The sequence below is a fragment of the Eutrigla gurnardus genome (assembly GCF_963514095.1).
Source record: "Eutrigla gurnardus genome assembly, chromosome: 23".
NCBI lineage: Eukaryota > Metazoa > Chordata > Actinopteri > Perciformes > Triglidae > Eutrigla > Eutrigla gurnardus.
This window is the reverse complement of record NC_139934.1, coordinates 17,731,941-17,745,676: the sequence shown is the minus strand read 5'-3', so window position 1 is coordinate 17,745,676 and position 13,736 is coordinate 17,731,941. Positions and strand designations below refer to the sequence as shown.

Here is a 13,736-nt window from a genome sequence, read left to right as displayed (position 1 = left end):
GAAAGGGCAGAGACAAGAGTACAGCGAGCAGGAAATAAGTGGCTTGTCAACACACCAGCCACTGAAGTCCTACTGTCCCACGATCGCCATGATACCGCCACCAAGCTAGCCTTGCCAAATCAGACGATATTTGTAACAGTTCCCCAAGGAGCTACTATACACATTGATGACATCATACTCCATCATCTCAACCCGGACAGGTACAACGCGGAGATTGAGATCATGGATGCATTCATTGGCCACAATCTAACGATTGATAAAACCCTCCAACAATCACTTTTGGTTGAAGGAACAAAACTAGTGCTGTTCACCCTCAAACCGACGGGACTCACTACCACACCCTTTAATCACATAAGTAGACCGATACTCTACCAAGGAAACCCGGTCAGCGCAACCGCCCTCGGGCTCCTGCTTAGTGGCTGGATCATTACCGCGATCATAGCCTACATTATGTACAAACACCTGCAGAAGCTGCAAGCTACACTGGACTCCCTCCTGTTCGTATCACCACGCTTCACACACCTCCCACAGGCTAACTCCAACCTCCTCCCGGAGTAAGCCTAGCGACCACTAACCCCTTTTCCTCGCTTTCCTTCCGTCTTCGTTCTGTTTTTCATAATAGGAATGGGTCCTGTTTGAAATTTCCCGAATGAAATAATAATGCTGATGTTCGTATAAATTGTGCCTTAGTGATGTTTAATATAGGTTGGATAGTTAGAAATCTCTGCCCAGACTTTGCCTCAATCTCTGCCCAGACTTTGCCTCAATCTCTGTCCAGACAATGCCTCCATCAAGTTATGGACTTTAACCTGAATGACTGTTTAACCTCTTTTCCATGGAATATACAGACTGTTTGGACTTCCACGTGTTTCAAGGAATACATGGACGGTTCGGCCCTTATGTTGCTCCGAAGGTTGCGTCCCACACCTCAACCTTCAGACCAAAAGGGGGACTGTTGGGACCTAACCGTTAGGACTACAGAATGCGGCCTACAAAGCCTACACAATGCGGCCAGACAATGGGACAAAGGAGATAAAAAACTACAACCACCATTTTAGTGTCACCTCCACCTGGTCACGAGATCTGACGTCACACAGCCGGCGCCCTATTGGCTGGCAACTGCATGGGACTCCAGGGGGTCCCCCGGACCAGCCGTGAGCTATAAATCCTGCGACCACCAGAAAAACGTTCTCTCTCCAAAGTAACTCGCGTTACGCCAGGAGGTGAAGATTACATCTGCAGCGTTTTCCTTTGTCCTAGGCCGCAGTCTTTCCCCCAAGCTCGCTGGACGAGCAACAGACTGTTTTACCCATCTTTTTCTCTACTCGTTTTATTTTTCTTTTGTTTATCATTTTGGATCCCAAGGAGACCACCGCGACAGCGCGACTCTCCCGTTCCCCGCGGTAAGAAGAAAAACTTTCTTCGTCCCAGCTGCCAGCAGAACGGATAACTCGACCCGTCTTTGTCTGAAATCAGTTGAGTAAAACGCCGAGCCCCGCGATTCATCGTTCCCTGCAGAAGGAAGAATAACTAACGGTTTTCTTCAACCAATTGGATCCGGCGCTGAACGAGCGCCCCACGAACTACTGTCCGTTGCCGGCGTCAAGGAACGCCATCCCCGCATGGGACGAAACCCTCACATCGACGCATCTCACATCGACAAAGTAAGAGGCTATTTGTCTGGGCAGAAGCAGAGATTCGATAGTGTAGGACATGCTTGTAATTCTTGTTAATGTGTTTTAAGTTCTGATCGCGGATCGCCGAGTCCGTTTGTTCATGTGCTGCTGTATGTGAATGCTGATCGTGTACCCACGCAGCTGGGTTGATATCTGTAACAGTGTTTCCGACTAACCTCCGCCATATTCGTGAGCTCAGAAAGCCTCTACTATCAGTTAAAAGACCGGTCTCGCGGAATAAACGCCAGTTCATTCACGCGAGCCCGTGTGATAGCGGCACGGCTTCTGGGCCTTAGAATATCGCTCGCGCATTCTCTCTCTCTTTGTTTGTGTCCCGCTAACACACACACACATACACGCCGCACACACGTGTCCTAAGCCAGCTGTTCCCGGCGGATGCTAGGGACATAGCTACATCTGGTGGCTACATACGGCTATCTCTCTATCTCTCTCTCTCGCGCTACTCCATCGGACGCCAGTGGCTCCGCCCCTGAACGCTGCGAGGAATAGCTCCACCTCTCTCTCTCTCTCTCGCTACCCCATGGGACATCAGTGGCTCCGCCCCTGAACGCTGCGAGGAATAGCTCCATCTGGTGGCCGCACATAGCTATCTCTCCCTCTCTCTCTCTCTCGACACGCGCGCACACACACGCACACGCTACGGTGGCCCAGAGGTGTCAGGCCAAATACAAAAGCTACAACACAAATACAAAAGCCACACCACAAATACAAAAGCTACAACACAAATACAAAAGCCACAACACAAATACAAAAGCTACAACACAAATACAAAAGCAACAACACAAATACAAAAGCCACAACACAAATACAAAAGCCGCAACACAAATACAAAAGCCGCAACACAAATACAAAAGCCGCAACACAAATACAAAAGCCGCAACACAAATACAAAAGCCACAACACAAATACAAAAGCTACAGCACAAATACAAAAGCCACAACACAAATACAAAAGCCACAACACAAATACAAAAGCCGCAACACAAATACAAAAGCCACAACACAAATACAAAAGCTACAGCACAAATACAAAAGCCGCAACACAAATACAAAAGCCACAACACAAATACAAAAGCCACAACACAAATACAAAAGCCGCAACACAAATACAAAAGCTACAGCACAAATAGGCTACAAAAGCCGCAACACAAATACAAAAGCCACAACACAAATACAAAAGCCGCAACACAAATACAAAAGCTACAGCACAAATACAAAAGCCAAAACGGAAGTGACCTAAAACACGGATAAACTCAACTTCCCAAAATGCATTGCGGCTCGTCTGACTTCTGAAAAGTTCTGGATAATGGCGGACGACTGCGGTGATTCTGGCGACAGTCAGCAACAAACCGCGTACACATGTAAGTATACTGTAACATGATTTTATGTTTCCAGCTGACTTTTAAATCGTATTGATAATGAACGTTACTTTATTGTTGTTGGAATTGTACGTTAACGAATCGAAGGTCCTGCTAGCCGGCTAGCCCACTGACGCTAATTTACCATAGAGGTTAGTGAGCTTAAGCGAAGCAGCAAATGTGCCGTTTTTACCGACGTTAACTAAAAAGATAGTGCTTATGTTAAAACGTGGTGATATATTAACTAACGGTGGTAATTAACACGGCGCATCATTATTCGTTAAAGGGAGGGATGCACACACCGAGCGCCTCATCCGGTGGAGGGAACGATAAGGAGAAGTTCACCGGCAGGCGGAATGCTGCTCTGAGAGGCTTCATTTAAGAGAATGTGGTATTAAATGTTATAATTCTCATATGCAGGGCTTACTACTACTGTTGCATATTTAGCTACTCAATGATATAAGGTTGAACACCAGCGTATATAGATGGGAGATGTGCTGCTCTCCTGAGATGTCTACATGAAACGTTCTGTTGAACAGCAAGAAATCATCAATGAACTGTAACACTTTTCTACGTGCTGTTCTTCATATAGGATGTTTATTGGAGAACATTAGATGGAGGGAAGGTGGAGCCGGATGAGCTAAGAAGAAGTGGGAGACCCTCAAGCAGAAATACAAGGTGAGTTGTAATCAGTTTAAAGTATTGAACTCTACATGCTTGATGTGAAGCATAAAAGAAACCAGATGAAGTTGTCTTTCTTATAAATAACCAGGCTATCTACAATGTGTTAAAACATCAGAGTCCATTAAGTTGATCCCATGTGGAACAGTATTACAGTACATATTATAATATATGACTAGTGGTGAATAGCTGAATCATGATTATGAGAAGTGTTTGTATGTATGTATATGTTGTTTATAGGAACTGAAGATGTCAGCACTGAGGGAGGAGAGGTCACTGCTGCACACTGGAAGTGTTTGTTGTCATGGATGAGGTGATGGAGCAAAGACCTGCTATTACCCCACTACACCCCATCTCCTCAGCCATGATGCCAACCACTGCAGCAGGGTCTCTCCTCCAGAGCAGGAGGGAAATAGACCTGCAGGCCTAAAACATGAGTCAACAATCATATATATATATTCAGATATTTATTATTTAGATTTGTACAGATCATCAGATATATCCCTAAAACATTTAACAGGAAACATTTGTCTGTAAGAACTTCTACCGTGTGGTATTACTTATAAACTGCACTACTGATAAACAAAAATAAAACCCCAACAATAATCATGTTCCTGCAACACAGGGATCTGGACATTTGGAGCAGACACTGCAGCTGCTAGCCTCTGAGGATGTCCCAGGACTGCTGGAGACTCTGAGGATGTCCCAGGACTGCTGGAGAATCTGAGGATGTCCCAGGACTGCTGGAGAATCTGAGGATGTCCAAGGACTGCTGGAGAATCTGAGGATGTCCCAGGACTGCTGGAGACTCTGAGGATGTACCAGGACTGCTGAAGTGGCTTGTTGGCTTTGTTGCAGTCACCCCCATCAAATATCGACATGCACCCATCTGTTTTTTTTTTCTTCAAGTTTTATTGATCACATGTTTTGTAAAAAAACGCATTCTTTACATACAGTGAAATTAAAAGGGGTAAAGCAATCTGTCTGTCACTGCAAAAAAAAAAAAAAACTAAGACTTTTATAAATAGTAATGTATTTAAAAAAAAAAACAGGCATCTACCTAAGGTGATGCTAGAGAAATAGTTGATAAAAAAAGTATAGTATAAAAAATGACTTAAAAGTGCAGGTGTTTTTTTTTCAGACTGTCCTCCTCGAGAAAACGACCACATAGGTCGTGTGTCAAGCACCGAATTACGACCATATGTTACGTTTCAAAATAGCGCGCCCTCTAGCCCCCCCCACACGTCGACCTAAACCTATCCCGATTCCACGACATCTTCCCCCCACACCCTCCCCACCCCCCCCCTAACCCCCCCCCCCCCCCCCCCGCGCGCCCCCCGCGCTACCCCCCCCCCCGCGCCCCCCCGCGCGCCCCCGCGCTACCCCCCCCCCCCCCGCGCGCCCCGCGCGCCCCCCCGCGCTGCCCCCCCCCCCCCCGCGCGCCCCCCGTCAATCATCGGCAGAGACCCCCCCCACACGTCGACCTAAACCTAACCCCCCCCCCCGCGCGTGCATCATCGGCAGAGACCGCCTCCACACGTCGACCTAACCCTAACCTTAACCACTAGGCTACTATCGTTGCGGAAGAATCTCCGCAATACGCTCCCAGAGGTCGTATTCGAGTGCATGGACCAACGACAACTGTGGTCGTATGAGTTGGAGGGCTTGTTGTTTTTTTTTGTGTGTGTGTTTTTTTTTAAGTGCATAAAGTTGCAATTAAAGTCCATCATGGTTGAGAAGTCTGATGCCTGCAGGAAAAAGCTCTTCCTCAGTGTCTGTCCTGGCCTTTATGCAGCGTTGGCGTCTGCCTGACTGCAGCAGGGTAAAGAGGCCAGCATTTGGGTGAGAGGCGTCAGGCCCGATTTTCCTGGCTCTCAGCCTCACCCTCTTGCTGTACATTTCCTCCAGCGTGGTGAGGGATGCCTTGATACCCTCTGCAATGCAGCTCGGTCCCGTGCAGTGCAGCTTCCATAGCAGGCTGAGGTACAACCTGAGAGGATGCTCTCAATGGCTGCGGAGTAGAAGGTCCTCAGGATGGAGGGGGAGACCTTAAACTTCCTCAGCCACCGGAGAAAGAATGTAAACTATATATAAGGTATGTTCTGTTAGTAAGCAGTAGACGAGGTTCTCTTTGGAACGCCTTGAAAGACGGAGGTCCTTCCTTAAATCCCCTCCCCCAGCGGTGGAACATGAGTATTGACCTGCAGTCCGGCCCTCTGGCACCAACCTGTAACAGAAAACACAAGATATTACATTTATTCTGAATGTTTTCCTGTTAATTTGTTGATGAACAGTACTTATTTCTTATCATACACATATTGCAACCCGTATATATAACATGGATTATTTGTCTAATAAATTGTTCACTAATAGTGAATATTATAATAATATAATATCCCACCAAACTCATACATGATATGAAAACGGCTTATATTAACCAACATGTCTGTTGATTTTGTTTATGCATGCATATTCTTGTCTATTGATAATCAAATAACTTATTTAAACCAGATAAGTGATATTACTTACTTCAGAGGGAAATCCAAATGCCATGTATATGAATAATGTACCTCCTCCGACGGCCGATTGCCTCCATCGTCTCCGCGGTGAAGGTTCTGGTGTTCCGTGGTCAGAGGAATAATACAATCTATGAAAATTAATGATCGATAAAAGCTGCTTAATAGTCGCGATATATGGCGAGGGAAAGCAGCTACTAGGGTGGAAGAAAGCGAAAGCGTGAGAGCGCGCATAAAAACGGTAGAAAACATTTGACAATAATACAAAAATATTTTGAAATATTGAATTAAGTGTAATACTAATTATGCTTTATATTTTGATACGTAATGTCCATTAAACGGGAGCTAGAACTGAAATCGATTCAGTTATGTGAGAGAAGATGAGGACGAGATGTCAATAAAGTTTAAAAAAAAAAAAATGTAGTATGAGATGTGTTTGAGGTCACTTCCATTGTGGCTTTTGTATTTGTGTTGTGGCTTTTGTATTTGTGTTGCGACTTTTGTATTTGTGTTGTGGCTTTTGTATTTGTGTTGCGACTTTTGTATTTGTGTTGTAGCTTTTGTATTTGTGTTGTAGCTTTTGTATTTGTGTTGCGGCTTTTGTATTTGTGTTGCGACTTTTGTATTTGTGTTGTAGCTTTTGTATTTGTGTTGTAGCTTTTGTATTTGTGTTGTGGCTTTTGTATTTGTGTTGCGACTTTTGTATTTGTGTTGTAGCTTTTGTATTTGTGTTGTGGCTTTTGTATTTGTGTTGTAGCTTTTGTATTTGTGTTGTAGCTTTTGTATTTGTGTTGCGACTTTTGTATTTGTGTTGCGGCTTTTGTATTTGTGTTGCGGCTTTTGTATTTGTGTTGCGGCTTTTGTATTTGTGTTGCGGCTTTTTAGTATTTGTGTTGCGGGTTTTGTATTTGTGTTGCGGGTTTTGTATTTGTGTTGCGGCTTTTGTATTTGTGTTGCGGCTTTTGTATTTGTGTTGCGGCTTTTGTATTTCGCCTGACACCTCTGGGCCACCGTAACACGCACATGCACACGCACGCACGCACACACATACGCACACACACACTCCACGTGTGTCTCTCCTTCTGTTTAGCTTAGTTTTGTGTGTTAGGTAGTTAGGTAATAAGGCTTTGTTAATTGCAGTGTTATTGATTGTGATCATTATTACTGATTTTAATAAATCTTATTATATTATAACTAGCGGTCTCTTGTGCTTGTTGTGTATATGTCACTGGATAACAGCAGGTTGTGAAGGCTAGTGCTTGAATTTCACGCCTTTTTAATTGTTAGATTGTTTTTATGCTTCCATGCCAATGATCACGATGATTGGCATGTGAGTATAAAACCTTTATATTGAGACTGAATACAGTTTTAGGTTATCTTTTCCCTGATCCCAGGGTGGTGCCCCGTTTATTCATGATTATATCATGATAATTAGGGGTGTAACGGTACACAAAAATCTCGGTTCGGTACGTACCTCGGTTTTGAGGTCACGGTTCGGTTCATTTTCGGTACAGTAAGAAAACAAAATGCAAAATATAAATGTGCTAGTTATTACTTTTGTGCTTTTAACAGTAGGAACATGCACTGGAGCTAGAATGCTGCTCAAAAATATAAATACAAGTATTTAAAATATTTATTTAAAAAAAAATAATAATAATAAAAAAAAAAATAACAGACTGTTTCTTTAAAAAATATTTTTTCCCCATCTGATGTGCAAAATTGAACAGTTGCAACACTAAATAGTTTCAAGTTGTTGCTCAGATTAAATAACATGAATAAGGCTCAGACTGTTTTTTTAAAAACAAATCTTTTCTCCATCTGATGTGCAAAATTGAACAGGGCAGGGAGAGGCTGTTGAAACGCGGTGGGGAGCTGTGTTTGCACTAACGTTACGCTCGTCTTTCTCCCCGTTGTAGCGATGTTCACGTGGGGGTGGTGCCGTTTCAAATGCGTCAACAGGTTTGACGTGTTGCCAGAAATCAAGCGTAGCGTTAGTTCTGGCAGGCCACGACGTCAAGCTCTAAATCAGCAGCAACAGCGTAGCTGTCAAAACCGAGGAGATCAGCTGACGGCTCAGCTGACTCCCCGTACCCGCTTCCTATTGGGAAATTGCATTCAGAGCGCGCTATTTAAACCGCTCTAGCCTGACCTCCCTCATTGCTTCCTCTGCCAGCTTTTTCAACCCACCTCCACCCCAGCTCCTCCTGTCATCTGTTATGTACCTTACCATTGTTCTTGTTGGTCTGCTCTGTCTGGGGTTTTTCTTGCTGCTACGCTCCCTGCTTATGCCGTTCATGAGGGCTCATGAAGGGCAGGAAGGTGCTCTTCCTGCCTCAGGCTTTCCACGCAAGCGCGTGGAAGAGCAGGGAGTCCCAGAACAGTACCATACCGCCAAATGAAACTTGTGCAAATAAATAAAGATTCTTTTTGACAAAGTGGTCCTGACTGAAACATACCCGACCTCACATGAACAATGTCGGCAAACCGCTTTGCCGAAGTGTTCCCAAACGGGAGACCTTAATGTCGCGGGAGGGTCCTCCAACTCTGGCTTGTTGCCAACGCTAGCGGCATTAGCCATGACGTCCGCTACTACTGCTGTTTATTGTGTCGCGGTGTGCGCAACTGCGCATGTGCGGCTGCAGCACGCTCCACAAATGCGGTTCTCTACTTAATATGTCCGTATGGAAACTCGTTCGGTACGCCTCCGTTCCGAACCGAGCACCCCGTACCGAAACGGTTAAATACAAATACATGTACCGTTACACCCCTAATGATAATATATTAAATATAATTATTAATACCGATAATCATATTGATATTGATAGTTAACTGTTGATAACCAAATCTGCTCCTGCTACAACCCCAACATCCCCTACATGGACTACGAAGGTCTGGACCAAGACCTGAAAACGACACTGTCTCTCTCTCATATCATCGTGGCTCAGAAGACCTAACAGGTTGCAGGATTCAGGGCTGGTGGACTCAGAGGTATTGTTTAAGGTGCTAGTCTAGACCTGATTCATCCTGTAAGGAGAGTTCACTTTCATTTCTTACCTTCCATCAGCAGCTTGTTCAGCTTTAAAAAGAATGCGTTGACCCATAGAGCGGTCACTCTTCATGGACACACAGCTGGGTCCAGGTCCAAAGGAGTCTGGTTTCTGCTGCTGCATCCTGATACAATAAATACAATTTAAGGAAATACTTTTTCCAAGATTCTCACTAGTTAAGCTTCATTCATCACAATATAAGCCACAACATGAAATTATCAATAAACGTTATTATCACAGTATGTTTGGAAGTTCAGACCATCACATTATTCATTCAGCAGACTTGACTTAATGTTGATGGACGTGTGTTTTTGTGGTTCAACAGACCAACAGAGAATCTGAATTTCCCTGTTAAACTTTCATTCCTTTCATTCAATATTTGAAGCTGATCAGCTGAAGTGTCAGCAGGTTACATTAGGTGCGTTTCCATCAGCTGTTTAGATGCGCATCTAGATGTATCGCATCGGGAAATGATGATGGAAACGCCGTGATTCGCATTAAAATCCCCTGATTCGCACAAAATGAAATACGCTCGCTATGGCCGGGTTTTGGTTGATTCGAATGGGATGGAAACAGCTGTATGCGAATCAAGTGTGACGTAGCGCACTTTCACCCCGACTGCCCCGAAATGCTGGCCCACCACCACACTCCAAAAGTCCCTCTGACGCCTCCTTTCCCACTCATAGGGGCGTCGGCGGCGGAGACGGTTCTCTCGCTGGGCCAGGGCATTAATTAAGGCAGCTTGCTGTCTTCTCCTCCTGACAGCCCCTCTAATGGCCAGGACCAACTGCGCCGCAAGATCGAGCACCACTTGAGCGAGTGTAATTAATGACTGAAGTCCTCTCTCCATTGTAAAACATCAAAACACCACATCAAAACACCGGCAGGAAGACGACGGAATGTTTACAGGCTGGTTGCCATGCCAACCCGCGGAAAATCTCGCGTGACTTAGAAAATTCGCGCGAATTTGTAGTTTTCACCAAAGTCCGTTCTTTTGATGGAAACACACATGATTCGAATTTCTTTTAATGCGCATTTCCCAGTAATTCGAATCACTTTGGATGGAAACATGGCTAGTGTTGGTCCAGGTGTATGTCAGGTTAATATTTAATCCCAATGGCTTTTTATTTGACTTATCATCAAACTTTACTGCTTTATCTATTAACAGTACAGAGATCAGTTCTTCTGGTCTCAGTGATTGCTCATCATGGTGAATTGTTTTCACTTTGGTGGATTCAATGGATTCAACAGGAGAGTCGACACTAGACGTTATTTTTAACTCAATAAAGCGATCTAGTTAATATTATGTATATTTATGTGTAACTGGGTGGTAAAACCCGGCATGTTTGTGTTTTCACTTTGGTTGTTAAATACCTGAGAAATGTAAAGTGATTTATTTTGATTGTGTCATTTCTATTTGTTAAAACTGTGAAGGAGATTGTAAATGTTTCGCCACAGTCAGTTCTTAAATATGGTCACTAGAGGGAAGCATTTAGCCTGGGGATTTGTTACTGCAAAGTGCATTATGGGTTTTGTTTTGTTGCGTGTGGACCACGGAGAGATTTCAGCCAAGAAGGACAGTGATGTGATGCTGTTATTTTAAACAACACCCTCTGTCAAGATGTGGAAAATGGTGTTCAACAAATAAAACTAAGGCTACAAAAACCCCAGAAGTAATTGTGTCCTGTGTGGCATCAAATTCCACGGGCTACATATGTTGTTGAGTGAGAATCATGATGGTGGAGTGATCTGAGTCCTGGACACTTTGAGATCCTCGTCTCACCTCTGAGCTTTGGTCTGGCTGTCATGTCCCCCATCCTGAGTGGTTTTAGAGGGAAGGACTCCGTCCTCTCGGTCCTCACACTGATTCATAGCAGAGTCTCCACCTGCTGGCAGAGACGCACACTGTCACTACGGCAACACTGACAACAGAGAGGCAAAGTCCCGCCCCTTCCTGTGTCGCCAATGGGATCTCATTTCTAAACGGCGAGACCAAGGGGTGCAGTCGAATAGTCAAAAAATAAGGTCCTAACTCCTATTCCTAACTACTTTTCCTAACTCCTTTTCCTTGACCTCTGGGGAAAAGGTCACAGGGTTAAGGAAAGGCGATGGAGAGCACCGCGGCCGAAAAAGTCGGCCGCGGTGCTCAGAGAATCGGACCAGACTTTCACTAAGCTACGTCATTATAATGCTGCTGATGATTGACAGCTGATGATCGGCACCGGTGATTGACGTGCGTCTGTGTAACCGGCTAGTTTCTGGCATTGTCTGCGTTGTGTTTTAATGAAGAGGCCCAGACCGGGATATCTTTGGAGGCGATCTCCGTTTATTCTCTCTGACAAAAGGTGTAAACAACAACAAAATCCTCCCATCAATCATTAACAGCTTGAGCTCCTCTCTCAAGTACAACAGGAAAAGGGCAGCTGCATTCAATACATTAAAACACGGAAAACATACCTGACAAAAGGCGTAAACAACAAAATCCTCCCGTCAATCATTAACAGCTTGAGCTCCTACACAGATTAAATGACACAGAAATATGTTAGCGTGTTACACACTAACTTTAATGGCGGCTAAAACACGAACATTTCTGTGACTACAGTGTCGCTCACCTCTCTCAAGTACAACAGGAAAAGGGGAGAGGCAAAAGCGTGGGACACATTTATACGGGGGACCCACGAAAGTGAACGTCGGGGTACAGAAACTGAGTCTCAAACGTTCCACATACTGACTTAGGAGGCCACACATGTCAGGTAATAACTATTAGAACAGATTTTGTGTAATTATAATATACTACACATCACTGCTGTATAATTGACTCTGTTACATCTGTGCTGGAGAAACTACAATAATGGCGTCATCCACTTCTCCCCATGTTGTTGGTTTTTATAAGCAGCCGGTTCACTGACCGGCTTCAGGTCCAGCAGCTCCTCCTTCCTGTTTGACCGTTTGCTGTATTTACATTTCATTTGTGGTTTTAGTTTAGTTTTTGTCAAACATTTGTAACATGATTGAAATAATTAAAAATACCATTCAATTATTATCACTGTCCACACATTTATCAACACAATTCCAATTACTATATGTCTGCATGAAAGTAATATGCAATATTAAATATGCAAATGCTATATAATTTGTTTTCATGAACGACCGGGGTGTGCGGCACTTTAAATGTTGCTCTCGCAAAGAATTGTGGGTCGCGTGATCTCCTTTCCTTTCGTATAGGAAGGTCTGTTGTATCCTAAAGGAGCTCTGAAAGGAAGCATTGGAGCTCCTTTCCTTTGCATTTAGAGAATCCGAACGGCTCTTATCATGGCGGCCACTTGTTTACTTCTGGGTCACTTCTTCAGTTAGGAACCTTCCTAAGAGAAGAAGACTATTCCGTTGCACCCCAATAATGTTTTAGTACCATTTAAGTTGCTGAGTCCAGATGACAGGAGTAGAATCTCAAAGGCTTTCAGGACACAGAACGACATTACTAACGCTAAACCAACGTTAGCTTTAGACAACAAAACCAACATTAGCTTTAGACAACAAAACCAACGTTAGCTTTAGACAACAAAACCAACGTTAGCTTTAGACAACAAAACCAACGTTAGCTTTAGACAATAAAACCAAAGTTATATTTAGACAACATAACCAACGTTAGCTTTAGACAACAAAACCAACGTTAGCTTCATACAACAAAAACAAGGTTAGCTTTAGACAACAAAACCAATGTTAGCTTTAGACAATAAAACCAACGTTAGCTTCATACAACAAAACTAACGTTAGCTTCAGACAACAAAACCGACGTTAGCTTCATACAACAAAAACAAGGTTAGCTTTAGACAACAAAACCAACATTAGCTTTAGACAACAAAACCAACGTTAGCTTCAGACAACAAAACCAACGTTAGCTTCATACAACAAAAACAAGGTTAGCTTTAGACAATAAAACCAACGTTATATTTAGACAACAAAAACAAGGTTAGGTTTAGACAACAAAATACTACATAGAAAAAATAAAATACTACATAGACATAGTACACAATGTTGTTTAATGGTTAGAACGTTCTTTTTAAGGGCCTTTTTATCCAGATACATTCTAACTGACCATGGGCCCGTTTCACAAAGCAGGTTCAACAAACTCTGAACCTAACCCTGAACTCTGAGTTGACCAACTCTGAGATGGGCAACTCTGAGTTTTCAGTTTCAGAACAGCAGTTTTGAATTAGTTCAGTAAACTCTGAGTATGTAAACTCTGAGTTACGCGCGTGCCTGCCGACTCTATAAAGCCATCATCAATGAAGCTCCGATACTACGATTCACCATGGCAACGGGGAGAGCATCATTAGATATTACTGAGTGTTTATGTAGAAAACAAGCTCATCCTGAGAAAGCGGAGCAACGTAACTGCAGCAAAGTAGCGATAGTTAGCGTGGCAGACAATTACGGC

General features: G+C 43.7%; 1 protein-coding gene across 1 annotated transcript in view; it reads right to left on the bottom strand.

Moving 5' to 3' along the window:
* LOC311009485 (NLR family CARD domain-containing protein 3-like) overlaps positions 1-9,389 on the bottom strand; it is a 35,142-nt gene extending 25,753 nt beyond the window's left edge. Inside the window, exon 1 of the mRNA XM_084003687.1 lies at positions 9,306-9,389. Within this exon, the coding sequence (XP_083859813.1) occupies positions 9,306-9,370 (65 nt within the window). The 5' untranslated portion in view covers positions 9,371-9,389. The remainder of the gene's footprint in view (positions 1-9,305) is intronic.
* Between the last annotated feature and the right edge of the window lie 4,347 nt (positions 9,390-13,736).